The sequence below is a fragment of the Bacillus rossius genome, chromosome 3 (genome assembly GCF_032445375.1).
Source record: "Bacillus rossius redtenbacheri isolate Brsri chromosome 3, Brsri_v3, whole genome shotgun sequence".
Classification (NCBI taxonomy): domain Eukaryota; kingdom Metazoa; phylum Arthropoda; class Insecta; order Phasmatodea; family Bacillidae; genus Bacillus; species Bacillus rossius.
The window spans coordinates 91,456,038-91,477,785 of NC_086332.1; the positions used below are offsets into that span (position 1 = coordinate 91,456,038).

The 21,748-nt window shown below is 38.5% G+C and overlaps 1 protein-coding gene across 1 annotated transcript in view; it reads left to right on the plus strand.

The window, feature by feature from the left end:
* LOC134531019 (protein phosphatase 1 regulatory subunit 21) overlaps positions 1-20,601 on the plus strand; it is a 124,689-nt gene extending 104,088 nt beyond the window's left edge. Inside the window, exon 17 of the mRNA XM_063366461.1 lies at positions 15,969-20,601. Coding sequence (XP_063222531.1) covers positions 15,969-15,995 — 27 coding nt within the window. The 3' untranslated portion in view covers positions 15,996-20,601. The remainder of the gene's footprint in view (positions 1-15,968) is intronic.
* The last annotated feature ends 1,147 nt before the right edge of the window (positions 20,602-21,748 follow it).

The following is a 21,748-nucleotide window of genomic DNA, read 5'->3' on the forward strand; positions in this document are numbered from 1 at the left end:
CCTCCACGTCATTTGGGTCTGATGAAATGGCACAGAGTGGACGTGAATTGAGGACAGCTTCAATTTAAGTGAAAAAAGTCGACAGCTCTTCAAATGTGAGTATCTGCTGGCCAACGACTCTCTTGAGATGGTACTTCGCAGACTTGATGCTTGCCTCCCACAGGCCTCCAAAATGTGGCGCAGATGGAGGATTGAGGTTCCACTGAATCCCACGAGTAGCCAGAGTGTCTGCCACACAATGCCAGTTAGAGGTGTTCCTCAGGTACCTTTGAAGGTCATTGAAGTAGCGACGTGCCCCTATGAAGTTTGTTCCACAATCTGAAAAAACAGCCTTACAGAGTCCAGGCCTAGCCACGAATCTGAAAAAGGCATTTAAGTAGGCAGTGGTACTCAATGATGAAACAACTTCCAAGTGTACTGCCTTAGTTGCTAAGCATATGAATAAACACAGGTAGGCCTTGGATGAACGACTGTTTCGACCATTTGAAAGCCTGACTTGGAAAGGGCCCCCATAGTCAACACCCATATTCAGAAATGGTCTTGTTTGTTGCACTCGACTTGGTGGAAGATTTCCCATGGATGGCTGCACATTGGTGGCTCTGAATCTGTAACATTTTACACAGGCATGTATCCTAGTCTTGACAGCTCCTCTACCTGCCACTATCCAGTACTCACACCGAATTGCAGCATGTGTGGCACTGGGGCCAGCATGAAGGTGTAAGACATGATAGTAGTCAATGATCATTTCTGTCACAAAACTCCTTTTGGGAAGCAGGACTTGATGTTTCATTTCATAGGCTACATGTGAATTCTGCAGGCGTCCACCTACACGGATAATCCCATCAGCGTCAATGAATGGCTGTAGTCTTTTAATTCCAGAAGAACATTCGCGAGCTGCAGCCAAACAATCAAACTCTAATTTGAAATTCTCTTGCTGAAGCTGCTTCAAACAGACCTTCTTGGCAGCATCAATTTCTGCTACAGTGAGAGGACCTGTATGTCGCAACTCCCTTGAAACCTTTAAATTTAATGCAAATCTCAACACGTACGCAAGTACTCTTTGCAGTCGTGACCAGGACGAAAACCTACAAAGGATGTTAAGAATGTTCTGTATACACTGACCAACCAATGAGACTAGCGTGATTGCCTTCAACTCCTCTTTACCTTCCTCTGAACTGGTATATCCTTGACTGGGCCATAAATCCACCTCTGCTGTCAACCAACCTGGCCCAGTCCACCAAAGTGGGTGTGTTAGAAGCTCCTTGGGTGAGAGTCCTCTTGATGCACAGTCTGCAGCATTTTCAGCAGAGGAAAGATGTCTCCAGTGGACCGGAACTTTGCTCTCCTGAATACGAGAAACTCTGTTCGCCACAAATGTTTTCAGCCGATGTGGTGGAATCTTAATCCAAGCAAGCACTACGGTCGAGTCACACCATGCATAAATGCAACTTATATGGATTCGCTCAGACAGTGTTGTGATCAGTGATTCAATCAATTTGATAAGCATGAGTGCAGCCTGCAATTCAAGTCGCGGAAGTATGACGGTCTTCAGTGGTGCAACACGTGACTTGGCGAGAAGCAAATATGATTTTGTTTCACCCTGGCTAGAAGTCCGCAAATACACGACAGCTGCGTAACCTTCATTGGATGCATCACTAAAACCATGGAGCTGGTATTCAGACTGTGGTGCAGAAACAAGAGGTACGGACAGCTTGCTTAGGACATCCAACTGGCCAATGAAAACCTGCCAATCGGCAACCAAGTCTAGTGGTGGGGTTTCGTCCCAAGAAACTCCCAGTAACCAAAGCCTTTGGAGAAAGATTTTGGCTCGAATGATGACTGAAGTAATCCACCCTAGCGGATCATATAACCTAGCAATTTCTGAAAGGATGGTTCTCTTGGTGACTGTTGCACTAGCATTCTGAACATGATATGAGAAAACGTCTGCCTTCCAATCCCATTGAAGACCAAGTACCTTAATAACTTCATTGCTACCATGAAAACTAAGTGGACTCTCCCGGTGATCTTCTGGAACTGCATCCAAAACTGCCTTACTATTACTGGACCATTTTCTTAGTTCAAAACCACCTTGCTTAAGGAGATTTATTAATTCTTGCTGTAATGCGAGAGCTTCCGTGACTGATGCTGCACCAGTCACAATGTCATCTACAAACACGTCATCCATCACAACCCTTGCTGCCATCGGATACCGAGGACCCTCTTCCATTGCAAGTTGCTGTAAGGCTCTCATCGCCATAAATGGAGCGGCTGAGACTCCGTAAGTGACAGTGTCAAGTTGGAATTCACGTATTGGTTGGTCAGGGTTCTCCCTCCACAGAATTACCTGGTATGGTGCATCGTCTGGATGCACGAGAACCTGATGATACATTTTGCAGATGTCTGTAGTTATACCACACGGTGAAGACGGAAGTGAGTGATTATATCCACAATGTCATTTTGAAGCTTGGGTCCAGTCATCAAAACATCATTCAGTGACTTCCCAGAAGTGGAGCGAGTTGAGGCATCAAACACCACTCGTAACCTTGTTGAGCTGGATTCCTTGCACACATAGTGATGAGGGATGTAGAAACTACGTTCCTGACCAGTTGCATTATCTAGACAATGCATGTGCCCCAGTTGCTCATATTCACGGAGGAACTTGCAATATTCTGTATAGGCTTCCGGTTGGTGATGTAGTCTGGATTCCAACTGACGTAACCTCTTAACTGCATGACTACGTGTATCTCCTAAATCTGGGTCTCTCTCCTTAAATGGTAGTCTCAGTACATATCTTCCTTCTGGGTTTCGTGAGTGAGTTTCAACAAAATGATTCTCACATTTTGTGTCTTCTAGGCTGGAATGCTGGACAGATGGTAACTCCTCGGTCTCCCAGGACTTGCGGATGGTATCTGTTAGCGCTGTATCCGATGATGCATATATTGAGACAACACCACTACTGGAAGTATCTGCAACCTGAGTCACCTTACCCATAATAACCCAACCAAATATACTGTGCAACGCTACGGGAACTCCGTTCGAAGGCTGGTACCGCCCACCATCAAACACGTCTGTATATACATCAGCACCAAGAAGGATATCAATTGCTCCTGGAGTATCAAAAGATGGGTCCGCTAGTTCCAGATGTCGATAGATGTCTCTCACATGGTGGGGAAGGAGAATGGTGGGTAAATTGGCAGCTATGTTCTTCAACACTAAAGCATCAGTAACAACGTCAGTTCCTACGCCCTTACATGATGTTATAAAACAAGTAACTGCACCACTGTTAGCAACAACAACAGAGTGAGCCAGACCCACAACAGGAACCTTAGCCTTTCAACACTTTAGCCCCAACCTATGAACACATTCTTTGGTAATAAATGAGCTGTGCGATCCTGAATCGAGTCAACTCTAACATTTTGCAGCATTCCACTTGCATCCTGGACTCGTACCACAGCAGTACCTAGAACGACAGTGGTTGAAACTGCAGTTGAAGAAGTTAGTGATACCACTGTTGCTGCATCCTCCTTGTGACTTGCTTGTGGCATAGTAATCTCTTGGATGGATTCACCTGCAGGTAGTTTCACTTCTTGATTGGGAACTGCAGTGTGGAGGAGAGAATGGTGTCTCCTGCCGCAGTGATAACAGTTTCTTCTTGACCTACAATCTTTCACTCTGTGACCTTGTAAGCAGTTAAAACACAGCATCTTCCTACGTACAAACTCTATCCTGTCATCGCTTGACTGACCCGTAAAAACAGGGCACTTGTGAAGTCCATGCATGTCTCCACAGGCACTACAGGGCTCTGCTTCTGCTGTCACTAGAAATGAGGATTTAAAATTTGGGTTTTGTGGCAGTGACCTCTTTGGAAAAGGGCGTGCGGCAGGCACTACAGATGAGTGTGATTAGACATCATCAAGGCCTTAGACTGCAGCTCCACGAACTCTAACAATTGACTAAATGTGGGCATTTGAACATTTTTGTGTGCTATTTCAAACTGATTTCTTGTATCTGGATCAAGTTTTGGTAACATTAGATTCAGCAACACAAAGCTCCATTCATTAACAGGCAACTTGAGAACTTTCAAGGCACCCAGATTCTCCTTTAGAACATCTACCATATTTCTCAGTTTGTCAGGCACGACAATTGACAGACGAGGGGAAGTTGCACAATCTTGTCCCAATGCATGTTTGCAATTGCCCGGACATTGTGATATCTATCTACCAAAGTTTGCCATGCCAGAATATAATTTTCCTTAGACAGTGGGAGTGTCTTTATTAGATTAAATGGCTCACCTGATAGTGATGTAAGAAGGTATTGGTGTTTCTCCACATCTGACAGGCCCTCATTATTATGCACCAAGGATGTGAAAAGGTCATAAAATGTGGGCCAGTCAGTCAAGAGACTCTTGAATTCTGGCAACTGCAGCTTCGGCAACTTAACGTTCGAAGATGTCTTGGCAATTTGATTGCGTTGTTTGTTCTGGCCTGTTTCATTTACAGTGAGCTTGTTAAATACTTCCTCTATCCTATAGTAGGCTTCATCAAATTCCTCAAGTTCCCTTTCGATGGCTTCAGATTCCACTAACGACTCTGTCTCTGAAGCTTGAATAGCAAGTTGCATGTGATTTTCTTCAAAGTCTGTCTTCAACTGGTGTAAATCGGTACACGTGGCCTTGAAAAGTCCCGCGCGACTCGGGTTGCGCTCGACTTCGTCGGCGAGCGTCAGAAGTCTTGTAATGCGGCACTTACCGAGGCGCAAACGCATTTTGGCTTGATTTGACATTTTAAGTAACGGTCTTGCAGACGTTCGGACGCACCGGCAATACACGAACCACTGCAAGATAGGTAACCTAGGCCTAACCTAAAACCACACGTGTTGCCTATAATCGCTTGCACACAATCAAAATTACGTAAAGTACATTTATGAGCTCAAATAATACAGTGTTTGCGTATACACTGATATTATCTTGCTAGCACAACACTATAATCCTGGATAAAGTCACGCATGCTATTCGTAACGGTACTGCACATGTCTTTTCGAACAAAGAAGACCGAAATCTGAATGACTTTTACGTTGTTTATGCGATCCACCGAATAAACTGGCTCAAACATACAGATATCCGGCCCGGAGGACCAAAAATATTCACAAAGCTAAATTGAAACTACCGTATTTACTCGCATATAGGTCGCGGCAATTTTACCAGATTTGATGGGGGAAAAAATGAAGTGCGACCTATATGTGAAGAAAATTTTTTTTAAATTTTTGAGGAATTTTTTTTGCAATACAGTAGAATCCCGCCGATGCGACCCCCCTCTGATGCGTCCATTCCGTTTATACGAACGTTTTTTGAGAAACCGTGAAACATTTGAGCAGAGAAAGTCGAAAATTTGAGTAAAATCTGCTGAAAAACAAGTCTGTTACACTTTGTTGGGCGCTATGTGTTCACGTTTATCTTGGCGAGAGCTGTACTGTAAGCAGGGAGGCATACAGAAGACGGCTAAAAATAGATACCACCCCTCTAGACTGTCCACGCGGCAGTGTCTAGCCGAGCTCGGCGCGTCCACTATCGCACGAAAAGCCGTCTCAGCTGTCATGAAACTCGTCCGGCCAGGCTGGCGGTAGCGGCGGCTTGACGTCATACGTGACGTGACGCTTACCTCTCCCATCCCCTGCTAATTCTTCAAGGCTCATCCCTCCCAGAGCCACAAACCATGTAAAAACAACCTCCCCCCTTTTCCAACTAACATTTCAACACATTCCCTCCCTTATTTCAACCTTCTGTGTGAGAAACTGTCAGCATCCTCCTCCCCTCCCACACCGCGTGCGGCAAAAGCCAGGTTGTATAGTCCATTCTCGGTAAAATAAATATTTTTATGGGCTTATACGACTGTCCTTAGCCGTTAAGAAATACTTTATAAGTTTAAGTTATTATGATACAATTTGTTTATTAGTTACACAGCAGTTTCTGCTGAAAAATCACTAATACCTCGAATTTTATTGAATAGAAAAATTTATCAGGGTAGTAAATATATTTATTTTATTGCATAGTTACTTCCCCATCTGCATTCAAACGAGTTTTTTTTCTATTTTTTTTTACGCTGTGAAGGGTCGTGGAAAAGATAATTACTTGAGCTGTCAAAATAAACATCTCTGACGGCAAGGGCGGGAGCGCATCCTGTCGGTCTGTCGCTGTGATTATCTACTCCAAAAACATGTCACAGCATTTCAGGATAGCATTGTTCTTATATCTCTCGTTTATAGCCGAATGTTTTCTACCTGATCCATACAAGTACCTTCGCCACGTTTTGAACGAAAATAACAACCAGCCGGCTAGCATAGCCCAACTTGCGTCACGTGAATTCACTTAGCGTGAATATTTATGGGAACCCATAACGAAAACCGCTGTAGATATACCGTATTTACTCGTGTATAGCGCGCCCTCGTGTATAGTGCGCACCACGATTTTTGCAACTAATTCCAAAGAAAAAAAAATTGAAATTTTTTTTTCCCCCATAAATAAATTTTACTAACATTTTGTGGTACCTGATTATTTAAATTGATGTGTGGTGATGCGTCAGGAAAATACATAAACTCTGCTGTCTAAACGGAAGATAATGAAGCGCTATATCGTCACAACTGGTACGTGGAAGGAAGGAAGGGAGGGAGGCGTGCCGCGCTACGTTGCTAAGCTGGCGCGGAGAACTTGATGACTCACCGGTGAGGAATGGAGGAAGCGAAGAAGTTGCCGGGGGGGGGGGGGGGAACTGTTGACAACATTCTCTCTTTCTCTCTCTCTCTTTTTACTAGCTTCTGAGCTGGCTTTCTGTAAAGGGGGGAGGTCTAAAAATAAACAAGAGACCATGATGTGCGAGCTTGCGCGCGCGCGCGCGTGTGTGTGTGTGTGTGAAACAGAGGCCTTGTTGCTTGTGCGTATGTGTGGGGGCTGGCCAGAAACGTCACCCGTCACCCGGCAGTTAACGACTTCCACTCCTCCCCGCCTCCCCCCCCCCAAAAATTTTTTTTCCCGTGTATAGCGCGCATCCTTATTTTTTTCCTTTACTTGAGGGGAAAAAAGGGCGCGCTATACACGAGTATATACGGTAAAAAATCATAACAGGCCTTTTTTATTCATAATTAAATTTACTACAACATTTATTCTGTGCATTTTTTCAATACAAAGCATTGTTTTCGAGTTATAGTCTACAATTAAGACATTTTAAGTCAGGAATCTAACTTGACTTCAATTTTCTATATTCGGTTATTACGAGTACTTGTTGTTACAACAATTTATTACGCCATCATCAGCTCTCGTAGTAGCGGAGTTTTACTGTACCCGTTAACTCTTTCGTGCACGGCGCGCCGGCCGTTCGCGTCATTAAATTACCGGTGCGACTTATATGGGGGGAATCTTAAATACCAAATTCAAGACCTCAAATTATGGGTGCGACCTATATGCGATGGCGACCTATATGCGAGTAAATACGGTAATAGTTTTGCTGCATGATGCCCAGCAACACGGAGAAACGGTAAAAGACTAACGAAACTATTTACAGATGGCACTGCTGAACACGATGACCGCCACAGTGGCGCACTCACGATCGATGGCGCCAAATTCAAATATCCAAACCACCACACATTCTAGCACTATGCCCAAACAGGGGGATAGTGCTCCGAACTAAACTACCAGCGTCCGTGATCTCTCCTTGGTGGGTGTTTCCCCACGACGGCATTACATCATTTAAATAATTGTATATGAGGGGTGTTTTTTAATTAAGTACTGTTTTGTTACTAGGCGGCTGCAGCACTGCAGTCTGCATTATGAGCAAGTGGGCTGTGTACCTACACATGTAAGCAAGCCACAGACACTATTACAGAAACATTAGACAGTGTTTACGTTTGTTTGTAAGTACTATTTAAAATGCCTCCTCCATTGAGAATCCTGCCGACTGTGAAATAAATGCTGTGATTCAATTTCTTAATGCTTGAGGCATGCAAGCTTGATACACTTGCCGGGAAAGGATAGTAATCAAAGTCTTAAAAATTTTGGAACAAGGCGTTCAAAGCTACAGATGTTTATTGGACACCAAGTTTATATCACAAAATAATTAAAGGTGTGGGAAATGTAACAAATTAGCTTCAATGGCAAAATATTCACCAGGGACGGTATAGTAAATATGTGAACCCAAAAAGGGCTGATATTTTACGTTATCAACTGTGGCCAGTCACATAAAAAAAGCCACATCAGTTAAAAGGCAACATGGAAATACTAATAATAATAATTATTATTATTATTATTATGGCTCTCAAATAACCATAAACATTTACAGTAAAACACCGTTTTAACGAACTTTATTAGAGCGAACAATTCATTACTACAAACTATGCCTTTGGTCCCGTCAGACGTCCATATAACATAAGGTAAAAAAATTTCACTAGTACGAATTTTCTCGCTCAAATTTTTAAAATATTCTATAAATATTCATTTAAACGAACACTTTTCTGCCTGGCATGGTAAACGACAAACGGATAAAATCGTCCCAATTCACCCACAAACTGCCATATTATTTATTTTGATACGCGCCATAGATGACTGCAATGGACTAGTGTTGAAATTAATGCACAAAACTGGTGTAGTGACTAAAGCGCTGCATTGTGGTGTTCTATGCTCGCACGACGTGTTTAACCGATGCGAAGTTCTACATCATTAAGTATTGCTACTCACACTTCTCTGGTCGTTTCCTTGTTTATTGTTTATTGTTTGAGAGAAACGTGGCTATACTACGAGTATAACTTATTTTTACATGTGTCGGGTCCATTTGTTTTTATAGTTTAAAAAACCGTACTACTGAACATTTATTCTAGGAAACGAAAGGCAATTGATGTGAAACTTGAAATGTTAATATCAGTAGATAAAGGAAATAAAAAGACTGATGTGGCTAAAAAGTTCAGTATATCCATATCAACATTATCCACAATTCTCACCCAGCGATCCAGTTTGGAAGACAATAAAATGTAAAAAAAAATTTTCCTAACTTTTAAATTTTATATTTTTGATTTATTACAGCATTTTTGCAAACAGCTTGTCTTGATTCCAAAGGTAGGTATACTGTTTTGGCAAACAACTTACCTATGTATTTTTGTATTGTACATATACATACTAGTTTGTATGTATGCAGTATGTATCTTGATCCCAAAGTATAGCTGTTAAAGTAATTGATACTTGTACCACTCATATTGGTATTAGATTTTCTACTTTGTTTTTTAACAAGATCGAGTTATGTTAAAAACCCCAAATCAGGCAATCATTGTGATTTCGGTATAAAGAACTTCATTATAACAAACTGCCATAATTTTGGTCCCTTCATGTTCTTTATAATGAAGCTCTACTGTAAAATGTAAAGGCCGTTCTTCGCACAAATTATGCCCATACAAAAATAGTTAAAATAATTAACATTATAGATGAACCTCTCAGCAAGCACTACAAATAAAATTATTATACAAGGGCTTGACTAAAAAAATTAAGAATATAAATAAAGAAAACATTCAGCCGTCTCATAAATGATAGCCGAAAGGGCTGAGAGTTGCAATAGTTATAGAGCCACCACCAATGAGAGTGTTGTAACGAAAATAAAGCATTACTATTCACCACGCAGAAATATGCTGAGTGAGTAGGAGGTAGCCGAGACACACCAAGCACGAGTAGATGTGGCGACGAGTAGAACAGAGGAGAGGAGGTTTGTCCCATCTTCTGCCAATTGGGGGAGGGGGGAGGTTAAATGATCCGCGTCTCGCTTGGCTGTCTGCGACTCTTCTTTGCCAACTGCTAGGAATGCCTCTGTCCGAAGACTATGCGAACACACTAGTGAATATCACAAGTTGTTTATTCAATCTCCTTCTTCACGTGCCATAACGAGGTCGGGGAGGTGATTCAAATAGCTGAGTTTCAACATTCGTCGTGTATCCACCTTCCAACTGCATCAGTAATGTCCTGGGGTTGTCCACAGATATGCTCGTTCAGCAACATCATACATTTCCGTGGTACAACGCCAGCCTCGCTGCCTCGCTCGCCTCGCCTCGTGGGTAGCCCAGGTTTCCAATAGACCATTGTGAACAAGTCTTAAAACCACCCATTCTGAACTCAAATATCTGAGAGCGAGTTCAAAGTAGCAACTTGTTATGTTACTCGCTTCCTTTCTGTGTACAACACTCACTCAGGGATCAGCCTATTTCCTTTTATAAGACTTTACTTCAGACAATATCTTTAAGCAGGATAGGTCTAAGTCTTTAAACGTGTCTATATAGCTGCAGGCTTACCAAACTTAAAAGTCCATGAGGCGGGCAGCAGGCATGGTGACATCAGGTGGTGGGCGGTAGAAGGGTTGGAGAGCGAGGCAGCACCTCAGTGCTGGTTGCTATGGTTCTCTTTTTCACTCCTCAGCGGTGGGATTTCTTTACCCCTCTTCCAGCCGTAGTTCCGGTGATATAACTTTTCATATGATGGTAGCTTCCACGTGGCCGGAAGTGCAGAATCGTAACGGTGAAAACTGCCAGCGCTGTTCGAAGCGGAGCCACGTGTATGTGTGCGGGTGTAGGCAGCATCAGGGAAAAAGTTATGTACAGGTGGAGTCATCAGGAGTGTGGCGGATGGTATTTCCACTGTGATTAGGGGCAAAAATACAGACGAGAGTCTACCAGTAACAAGCGGCAGAAATTCATTGTCAAATCAGTGAAGTGTATGGAGAAAACATCATGACCAATGGAATGGTACAGATTTGGGTTAAAACTTTTAAAGATGGCTGCACGAATGTTTATGATAAGGAATGAAGTGAAAATTTGATTAAGAAAGTTGATGAAAAAGTGAAAGTGAACAGACATTTTATGATTTCATCATTTCTGATGTGTGCTACAGTGGTTGTTAAATCAGGCAGCAGAATTCTATGAGGATGGGATTCAAAAGTTGGTTGTAGGATATGATAAGGGCCTTATTGGTGGAAATTATGTAGAAAAGTAGATCAGGTTGTCACTTTCTGCTTTTTTCCACTAACTACTGTAGATGTGTCTTATTCTCAGCGGCTGTACTTTACAATGTCTGCCTGCAGGTCTGTGACGGATCGGCCTTGGCTTGCCGTAATGCAGATTCCTTGGTGGGGTGGGGTAGAGGGAAATGGCTTGATGAGCTCGGGAGGATATCCCTATAGGGGGATGCCTTGAAGATGGTGGTCCACAGTCTCAGTCTGTCCTTGAGATGATTGCTGTCCTGGGGTGGAGGACTGGTTCTCCCTGTTAGAGGGGGCGTGGGCAGGTCTTATCCTGATGGGCGCTGGAAAGAACACGGCGGGTCTGCGTGGGGCCATTGCACTTTTCCTTCTCTCGACCGCAACATGGTCTCGGGCCAAGAGGCCTCATCAGATGAATCTCGTAGCCTGGACAGGGGAACAGCGCAAGCATCTTGCCCTTGCCTTTGTAGGAGAATGGCATCAGCTGGTTACTTACAGGCTTTGTTCGTTGATGGCGGCTGCTGGTTGGCTGGAGGTGGTGCAGACTGCTCTGAGGGCCTGCATAGGTTCCCCTGGCCCTGAAGATATACACTAGTATTGCCGGTGTGATGGTATAGTAGAAATGGCATACCAGCGGGTGTGATAGCCTCCCCTTACACTCTGGCCTAGAAACTGTCCAATTACTTTACCCTATGGCCTACAGGCAGGCAGGTCCTGGCCAAGGACACCTACTGTACTTACTTTAAAAACATACCTCATATTTTAATACTAGCTGAAGTACCCAGCATTGCCCAGGCTTTACGTATTGTGAAGAGGCTTCTCTAGTAGATGGGAATAGTTTTTTTCAGATCTCACGTAGACAGTAGATTTTATTTAGAAGAAAACAAACAACCAAACATACATTTTAAAAAAAAATCTTTAATTGCAATGCTTAAGGGTACACAATGTTTTTCGTTGGCCTATCCAGAGCGTAAACAAACAATGGCATGCCGACTCTTGAGCTAGCTATGTGTAGTTGCCTCTGTGTCGTGTTGATACTCATAGCGAATGGAAGCTGGATGGATAACTACATATTATATTCTCTTGAATCGAAGGACGTATTTGATTTAGTAATGGCCTGATACTGAAAAATCTTGATTCCGATACAGGTTCCAATAATTCACACTTTATCAATCTCATGCCTTATAACAGATATTATTAAAAGCTTAAAAAATATTTTGGTCACTAAGTGAATTAAAAAAAACAAGCACCAGAATTTTTTTTGTAACATATGTTATTAAAGACCTACGGGCTATTGAGAACTCTATTTCCAACATATTCATGTTAGTCTACATTTAAAGCTCTAAAACTGATAATCTTACGTGACTGCATCTCTGGTAAATAACAACTGCACATGAGCAATACAGATATTGCTAGAGATAAAAGTTAATCAGAACACAATGTTTAGTATATTTATATCACTATGATGCTCAGTACGTATTTGTATGAATGTAATTTATAAGCACAATACAAGAAATAAATACATGCCACTGGTAAATTTGATAACAAAAGAGGCCGTACTTAGAAAGAATGCTATGCTCCCTCAACATTTACAAGGAAATGTGCTCTCAAACAGACTTTTTTTTAAGAACAAGTAAAATACCTCTTGATTGGTCATTCTTTCCATTCTGTCAGTTAAATTTTGTGCTATAATCATTAAATATACTTATGTTCTTTAGTATTTAGTGCATCTTTACACTATTTTATTTTATTTTTTACATGTAAGGATTACTGAATAGCTAAAATCATTTCATCATATGATATTTAAAAGAACTTATTTCCCGGAAAGTACTTCTACAACTTTATTGTTGCAAATAGTATGGCAAATTTATTTTGATGTCAATAAATAAACACAAAACTTTTGACTTGTTCCCAACATCAGCATGTACAGTCTGATAACAGTTAAAACTTGTGGTAAGTATCTGCTGTTTGATTTCTTGCATCAATTAGATCTTTTTGTGTGTACATGTATCTGACTTTCAATAAAATAATGATCTTTTCTATGAAATTAATGAAAACCGTTTTGGGTAAAGACCATATTTTCCCCGTCAATTTCTAAGTCAAAGAAAAGATAAGTCAAGTATTATGCTATGTTAAAAAATTTTCATTGATAAAATTTTCAGTGCTTAGTTATGTGCTTTATCATCACATCCTGCATACCAAACACTTAAGGGAGAACAGTTTGGAAGACAGAAAGTAAGTTTGTAAGTATAAAGCCATAATTGTTAAATCAAAATTACAGATACAATACCAAGATCAACTTATTTATGTAGTTACATTTGAAAAGTGAACACTAAAATTATGTATTTTGTACAACTAAGCTTATTTTCAGAAGGCTTAAAAACAAGCTATTGTGCCAATTTCAAAAATACTGTGTCATAAATTTTACTTTTTCTCTAAATTAAATTATTTTGAGCCTCTCTAGTTTCTAAGTTTGTCATGCAGCACCACTGTACAGGCCATTGCAACATTATGACATACCACCCCCCCTCCACCCCTTCATTTTTAGGCCTACCCAGGGTAACCCCATTTTCAGCTTAGTATCTCCATCTTGTTTCTTTTTCTGCCCCTAAGTGTCCCTTTGACTATGCATGGCGACTACCCCTCGAGAGCTGTGACTACTGGTGTGTGAGCCCGCTCAGACCTAACTCTCCATGTCTTGAGTTTTTTGGTGAAAGATTGGCCAGGAACTCTTTACGACATGTAGTCGTGATCCCCTTTCTCTCCTTATTTTTAATCATGTATTGTGTTAGTTCTATTCTTCAAGTTTGTCTGATTTTGTTTTGGGTGTTGTTTTCCGCTTCCCAGCTATGTTTAAATTCAGTGCTACCCATCACAAATCGTGAAATTTCCTTCTATTTTTGGCGGTCAGTTTCTATTTCTATTTCCTTGCCATTGAGCCTTTATTTCCTATTTATTTACTATGCATGCTTATTTTGTCTACATAGTGTAGGTACAACTTCCCCCCCTATCCACTTCCTCGGGTGGGCCTGCAGCCTAATTCTCAGTCTTGGAGTGGATCACCATAGCCTTTTTCCTTTGGGCTCGCTTTCCTTCTTTCATCATAACATAACGATCTTTTCCTCGGAGTTGGTTGGGAAATAAGTCTCTACTAGAATGTGACACAATTTGTCTCTCTCGCAACTACCTAATGTGAGTGGACATAGGACTTCAAAATAATTATCAAGAACATCTCCATAGTCAAGTTTAGTTTTTACAGTTTCTATTTGTTTATCTTTTTCAATGTAATTTGATAATCTGATTCAATTAAAAGTAAAAATATAACTGTATCACGGCTGACCATCCCAATTTTTTTTAATAACTTTTATGGATTTTAGCTAGTAGATCTAATTTATTCAACAAAAATTAAAAAAAAAAAAAATGCTTATGGCACTCTTTGTTCATCTTTAAAATGGATCACGAGTAATCAATCACAGACAAACTTGAAATTCCGGTGTGGACTATTTTTTATTTATTTATTTTTATTTTATGTTTTTGGGATGTTACCAACCATTTAATCAATGATTTACAATAGCTATACAGTATAAGTTTGTATATGTTTAGCTAAATTTTATTCATGTAAACTGAGCTCCCCCTATGATTCCTTTAATACTTTTATATAACTATCAATACTATAACTATCAATACTTAGAGGTGCTCCAGCCATTTGTGTCACTCTCCGGCATGTCGACTCCAGAGCAAGCCACATATAGTTGACCCATGTTGAAAAATTTGTGTTTCCATGTATTTGAATTACTGGGTATCAACGGAATGTGAACATCAGCAATATAATAGCTGTTGCCAGAAGATAATGCATCAACAATGTGATGGCAAAATTTCATCAAGAAGTATCAACAGTATGCTTTAAGGGCGTATGTCCCGTTCCAGGTCATGATTTTAGATTTATATTAATCACTGATCAACTTTTAGACATTTTGAATCGTTTAACTTTCATGAAATGAAAAATATATATAGTTGCATACTTTTTTCATAATTAGCTGCCAAAGTTACATTTTTAACCTTTTTGGGTTGTACAAATAAGGAGAATTTAATTTATTGCAGAACTGAAACTTTTTAGGATTAACTGCTATGCCACTGGCTACTTCAAGAAATGGTTTGCATTTCTTTCAGAAAATATTAATTAATTTTACCTGACATTTCAAAATTCTCAAAATTTGTATGATCTTGACAGCCAAGAAACATGAAATGAGTTTTTGTGATAGAAATGCAAACCATTTCTTGAAGTAGCCAGTGGCATTGCAGTTAATCCTAAAAAGTTTCAGTTCTGCAATAAATTAAATTCTCGTTATTTGTACAACCCAAAAAGGTTAAAAATGTAACTTTGGCAGCTAATTATGCAAAAAGTATGCAACTATATATATTTTTCATTTCGTGAAAGTTAAACGATTGAAAATATCTAAAAGTTGATCAGTGATTAATATAAATCTAAAATCATGACCTGTAATGGGTCATACACCCTTAAGGATTATGGAAAAGGGGAATGAGGGTGGTTTTGTGACATCTCATGTATGTAGTTGAAGATCTTGTTATAGAGTTCAGGTGTGCAAGAGACTATCTTCCTTGCCTTATCATATGCACACTCATCCATATGACTCAATGCAGTGGTATACTTCTTTTGTATTTTTAATAATGATGATACTGCTCTTTTATTGATGAAAATAATCATCTCAATTAAGTTTTTTCTAATAGTGTATCACATGCAATGAAACAATTTTTAATAAGTTTAAGTTTTTGCTGTGTGGAAATTAAAATTTATGCTTATTAATCTTACAAATCAAAACATAAGTTTTACAAGCAGGAGTCATAAATGTTTATCTAATGTATCTTGTATGTCCTACCTGTGCTTTGCAGCACGAGTGATAAAATAAAGTTTTGAAAGTTGTACATGTCGGTGTGTGTTGTGTCCCGCAGCCTGGTTGGAAGGGAAAGCAGAAGTGAAGGAACAACCAAATGCTGTGATAAGCAGAGCCATTTCCTGCCTTTGTGGGTCCCCAACGCAGCCTGCAGTCTTCACAAACAGACGTGTAACCACCGACTGTTGGCACGGGCAAGTGATATGGACCTGTACTGGTGGGTTCAATTGGTTGACTGTTTGTAGTCATTTGTGAACAAAGAAATGTTGGGTAAAAGATTTTCATCCTAAATTGTTTCCTAGCTATTGAAATTATAAGTATTGTTTGTATTTAATTTTTTTACAGCATTACCAATGTGTTTAATTTGTTGTGATGTAAGCTAGACGTAGCCACTGTTGAGTTTGTTCCTACCAATATGCTTTGTGAATAAGCCTCATATATTAATTTTTATCTATATTTCCTGATGAAATATTTCATCTCTGTACATTATGTGAGTAATATAATTTTTCTTTAGTAAAATTTATTGCGATGCACACAGCTGTTAGCTTATTAAGTTGATCAAATGTATTTTGAGTAACTTTCTTCATTGGTCACACTGATAGCTGATAAATGCTTTCACAATTTATAGCCTAGTTTATAAAGCAAAATCATGGTTCAGAAGGAAAAGTTAAATATACCAATAAATCATACATTTATACTTCCCTTCTGCCTTCTGTAATTTTTATACCATAGTAGGTTGGTGCATATTAATCTACCTTAATCAGTTTATTTGTACTATTTATTTCCTTATTCCTATTTAGCAGTTGTTCATGGAATTATGGAAGAAGAAAATACATATTTTTACACAGATTTACGTGAATACTTGTTAGAAGGTATGTTGCTGGTATCACAGTTTTATTTTTTTATTTTTAACATTTTTGTATATTCTAAATATTATATTATTGCCATGATTTTGCATGGAGTTTGTTTTATAAAAATTTCCTATAAGCTAACTGACAATGTTTGACTAACATTGCATCAGTCATTTCTGTTTTTGCTCTTTTTAACTATCACTTGTAATGGTTATAAAAATTACTCTAATTAAATAATCTGTCCATTCTAATTTTTATCTCGGTTCTCAATTTGGTTACAGTTCTTAAAAATCTGTTGTCAGTTCTAGGTTAACCCCCAACTTAATTTTCAGTTTCACCAAAGATACAGTATGTTCTGATAGATGTTGTGTTTATTTGTTCAGTATGACTTCTAAGTACCCCACTATATCATAATTCCTCCACAAACAATTCCTCTAGCTCCTAGGCAACATATGTGTTTAATGTGTCTCTAGGTGGCGACAGTAGTACAGAACCTACATCCTATAGTGCTGAAAAATCTAGTAATACATATTAGGTTACAGGTTTTTTTTCTTTGCTGAGACAATATTTAATTTAGGCACACTAAAAAATTGCTTTAAAAAAAGTAATATCTTCACATTAGATTAAGTAAATTATGAAAAAAAAACCATCATAACAGTAGCAGCACATCAAAGCAATTGCAAGTTATGTATTATAATGGGTAATGGATGTAACCCTCAAGTAAACAAAGGTCTGTTATATACACACATTATTTGTTGGTTGAGTTAGAAGTGATGTAGGGCTACAGGAGTGGTAGCAAACATCTACAGTTCATTACAAGACAAGTATAAACAATGGTAGTTTATTTTTAATTTAAGAGTTTAAAAAGTACATAAATATTGAGCCTGTGTTATTTTTCCAGGGGTCAACTTTCAGTTAAAATGATTATCCCTGTCTCAAAATAAAAAGAGTGACAAAAAAGGTTTGGGGGAGGGGGGTTTCTCAGCACAAAGAACTCTTGTTTACGTGGACACATCCTACTGGTGCAGCGGTATATTTCCAATTGGTCCTGAAGGATGGGAAAAGGTAGGGAAGCTTTCAACCAGTTTGATAGTTGTGTATGTAGGTTGCACCAAAGAAATGTACCATATTTAATTTACCCACAAAATGGTCGTACCCATAATTCTGGGCAAAAAATCAAAAATTTTCACCATAATATAAGTTGCGCCATATAACTGTCTCCAGTAGAATACACGTGATGTCTCTAAGGTCCTGTCTCATCTTATTGCCGCGTGAGAAACGGCACTGATATCCTTTGTCTTTCCCCTCTTCATACTTTATGGCCCTTCCTTCCCCCTCACCCTTCAACGCTCACTATCTAACAAAAAATTACAAAGGAAAATAATGCTATATCCATGTTTCCCTTTCCGTCTTCCCCAAGAGAGAAAATACCACAAGCTATTTTTAACTATCTTCTCTTCTAATTTTTTGTCAGTTGCTTCAAAGAAAACAAGCATGTCCTTTACAGCAGTTTTGTCATGAATTAAATGTTGCAGTAGAAAGCGTAGGAATCTCACGCAAAAACAATGCTTGGACACAGTTGCACCACAAAAACCTGTCAAGATAGACGGGATAATTGTGTACGGTGCCAGTTCACTACATCGAGAGAGAGAGAACCATAAACACTGCTGCATGGCCACACACACTCAAACACACACACACACGCATTCCTTTCCCTCCACCACTCTTTCTGGCTGGTTTAATTTTAGATTCCCTCTCTTGCCGAGCGTCAACCCTGCGGCAGACAGCCAGTTACTTACTGTGCCGGCGACAGGTGACAGATGTAGCTTAGTGGTGCAGTTCATGATGCTTTACACTCACTGCTGATATACATATTATATTTACCCGTGACATATTTATTAAAAACCAGCACAGGCTAGTTATTTAAGCATATAGTCAACCACAACAGTGCAATGTTATTTTTATTTTACCCAAAAAGGAATTTTGTGCATATGGGTAGCAGTAAATTTTATCAAACAAAAAATTGGCATAAATTCTGCTATCTGTATGCGGGTAAATATGGTACGTCCCCCTAAAACAGAGTTTTTACCCCGTTTTACAGGAGAAGTCTATATTATTTTCACCTAAAGATTTGGCTGTTAAGTTTTCTGAAGTATCGTGGTTAACACCAGCCCCCCCCCCCCCCCCCCCCCCTTTTTTATTTATGTTTTCAGTGGCAGTGACTTTTCTTAGAACCTGAATTGAGAACCGGGACTGGGACCGACCCATCACCACTATATTGCATTTGGAATTCAAATAGTACTACCAGCCTTCCAGAAAGTACTATACGTCATGCAACACTAAAAAAGTACATATGTACTGTATTTTTATCATGTAGATGAAATGTATAAACACAATTCATTATGTAGCCTACTATTAAAATTCCAACCAATTTACCCTGATTAAAGTTTTGTACTGAAAGCTGTAATATCACTAGAGATGTAGTGAGAATTTTATAATGACTTTTCTGAATTTGTGAGGTAACTTTTTTGGGGCAGTGTTGTATCCATAAGATTAGAAATAAAAATGGGTGTAACTGCTGTGTTACAAATAATGGAAGTTATTCTTGTTTAAACAATATAAAGTTAGTAGTCTCATATTTATTTTATTTAAGATATGAAAGAATGTTGTAATTACGGTTATATGCCTTGTGATAGTTTCCTGTTAGTAGAAAATGATGTTTTGTATGTAGTTAAACATAATTTGAATTGAAGTGATCTGGGTGTGCAGATTTTGATGTAATTTTATTGGTAAAATTTTAACAACCAAGGATTTTTGGTCTGGAAGGATTCTTGATAGTTAAAGTTAATAGAGAAAAAGTATAATTTCTATTGAGTTCCTGTTTAACAATTATTTGATGATTCTGGAAACAATTACAAAGTCTAAAAATTATGGTTATGAATTATTATAGCAGTTCATATGAATATTTATTTTATTTATAATTTTTTTGTGCTGTAGTTTTGTTTTCCACACAGTGTCTGCTTGTGGCGAAGAAAGGGATTTACTTTCTATTATTGATAATTGAAATATTAAGTTGTGTATGGGCTTAAATGTAATTATTTATTTTTTAGCAATGAATTAGGAGCTACTACATTTGATATAAACTGAAAAATAATTGGGGGTGGTAATTTCAGTGTATGAAGAGTTTGGGAAGAAGACTCTAGATTTCCTGTTGAGTTTGTTTATTTCAGTTGTATATCTTAGTATGTTGAGGAATATTATTTTTTTGCAGTTAATACAGACACATTCTGTTTATGTTATTTTTTTAAATATTTTTTCATATATTATTTGTACTACGATACATTCTACCTAATTAAATATGTGTACGTAAATGATTATTTGTTCATTTTTATAAGTAGTAGTACTTTATTTTTTTTAATTATTGGTTCAGATATTTATATTTGAATTGAAAATCTATTTATTCCTACTGTTGTCATTTTGGTTTGACCTGTAGAAAGTCTCTTAGTTGATGCTTGTGTAGTAGAAAGGTCACAGTATCTCTCTGAGCTGGATGGTGACAAGTTACTAGTTGAAGATGATTTTGATACACAAGGAAGAGTTATTTTTGAATTTTTTTAAATGTTGTAATTCTTTTTAAGTTAATTTTTTTAAAGTGCTATATAGTAAATACATAATGCAACTACAGTATGTAAAGGCCTGTATACATAACTGCAAAGTTTTGTATTTACTTTGATGAATTTTTGTGGTCATTGTGCATGTATAGTAGGACTTAAGTATTGTACAGCTGTAATATTTGTACACCAATATAATTAAAATATTTGGAAATATGCATCAAAGAAATTATTTTCTATATTTATTCGTTCTAAAAACACAGTTTCTTGTTTTGATACCTAAAATGTTATGTGCTACAATTTCAATAATTTTGTTTATTTATGCACAATATAATTTACACATGTTTATCACTATAAAAATGATAAGTAACAAATCTTAGCAAGCAAATTTATAACATTATTCTCACTAAAATACAGTATAACCATAAAAGAATGTCCCAGTATGTAATACATTTTAATAGTATCAACTGTAAGTGTTGTAGAGTTTTGGTTCAAGGTCACAAAGAGTAACTTAAAACAGTTTTAGATAAGCTCACGTGCGAGTACTGCTTTGTTGTTTTCTCATTTGCAACGCCACGTATGAAAAAGCGTAAAGCATTTTATATTCTGAAATTTGCTAAGAGTGAATCTGTAATTTCAGTTCAACGTGTGTCTTTTATAGTTTAATTGTCAAAGTCCCTGACCATTGGATTGGTTGTAATGGTTTAGGCGACAGAGCTCTTATTCGCTGGCCTCGTTCACGTGACATAGCCATGCAATTTTTTTCTTTGGGGCTTTCAGTAATGTGTCGGTTCTACTTTTTTTACGGTTCTCAGTTCGGTTGCAGTTCTAAAAAATCTGTTCCCAGTTCTCATTTCTCAATTTTAGGTTAACCTCCACACAATTTCAAGTCACACTAAAGATACACTACATGCAATTTTATAAAATAAGTTCGCGAGTGAATTCGAAGTCAAAATATTTTTTTTTTTTTCATATTTAACTTTCATTAAAAAAACATTTCCTGCTAAATAATAATGTTTGGTGATTTTTTGAATGTTCATGAGTCACAATATTTCTGGGTCTCTAGTTATAAGTGATGTAAAAATGCAAACATCATAGCTCATACAGTTAATTAGTATTGGACAACTTTAAATGATGGTAGTTTATTTTTATGATAATTTTTGAAAGAATTTTGGGCCTGTGCTATTTTTATATAGATATGCTTTTAGTTGAAATGATCATCCGTGTCTGTTAGTTAAATGGCGGTGGGGGGGGGGGGGGGGGGGGGGGGAGTTTGAGATCTCCTCATAAAGAACTCTGTTTACGTTGGGACACTTCCTGCAAGTGTTATCTTTCCATGTGGGCGTGCTAGCGCAAGGCAGGGAAGGAAGAGCAGG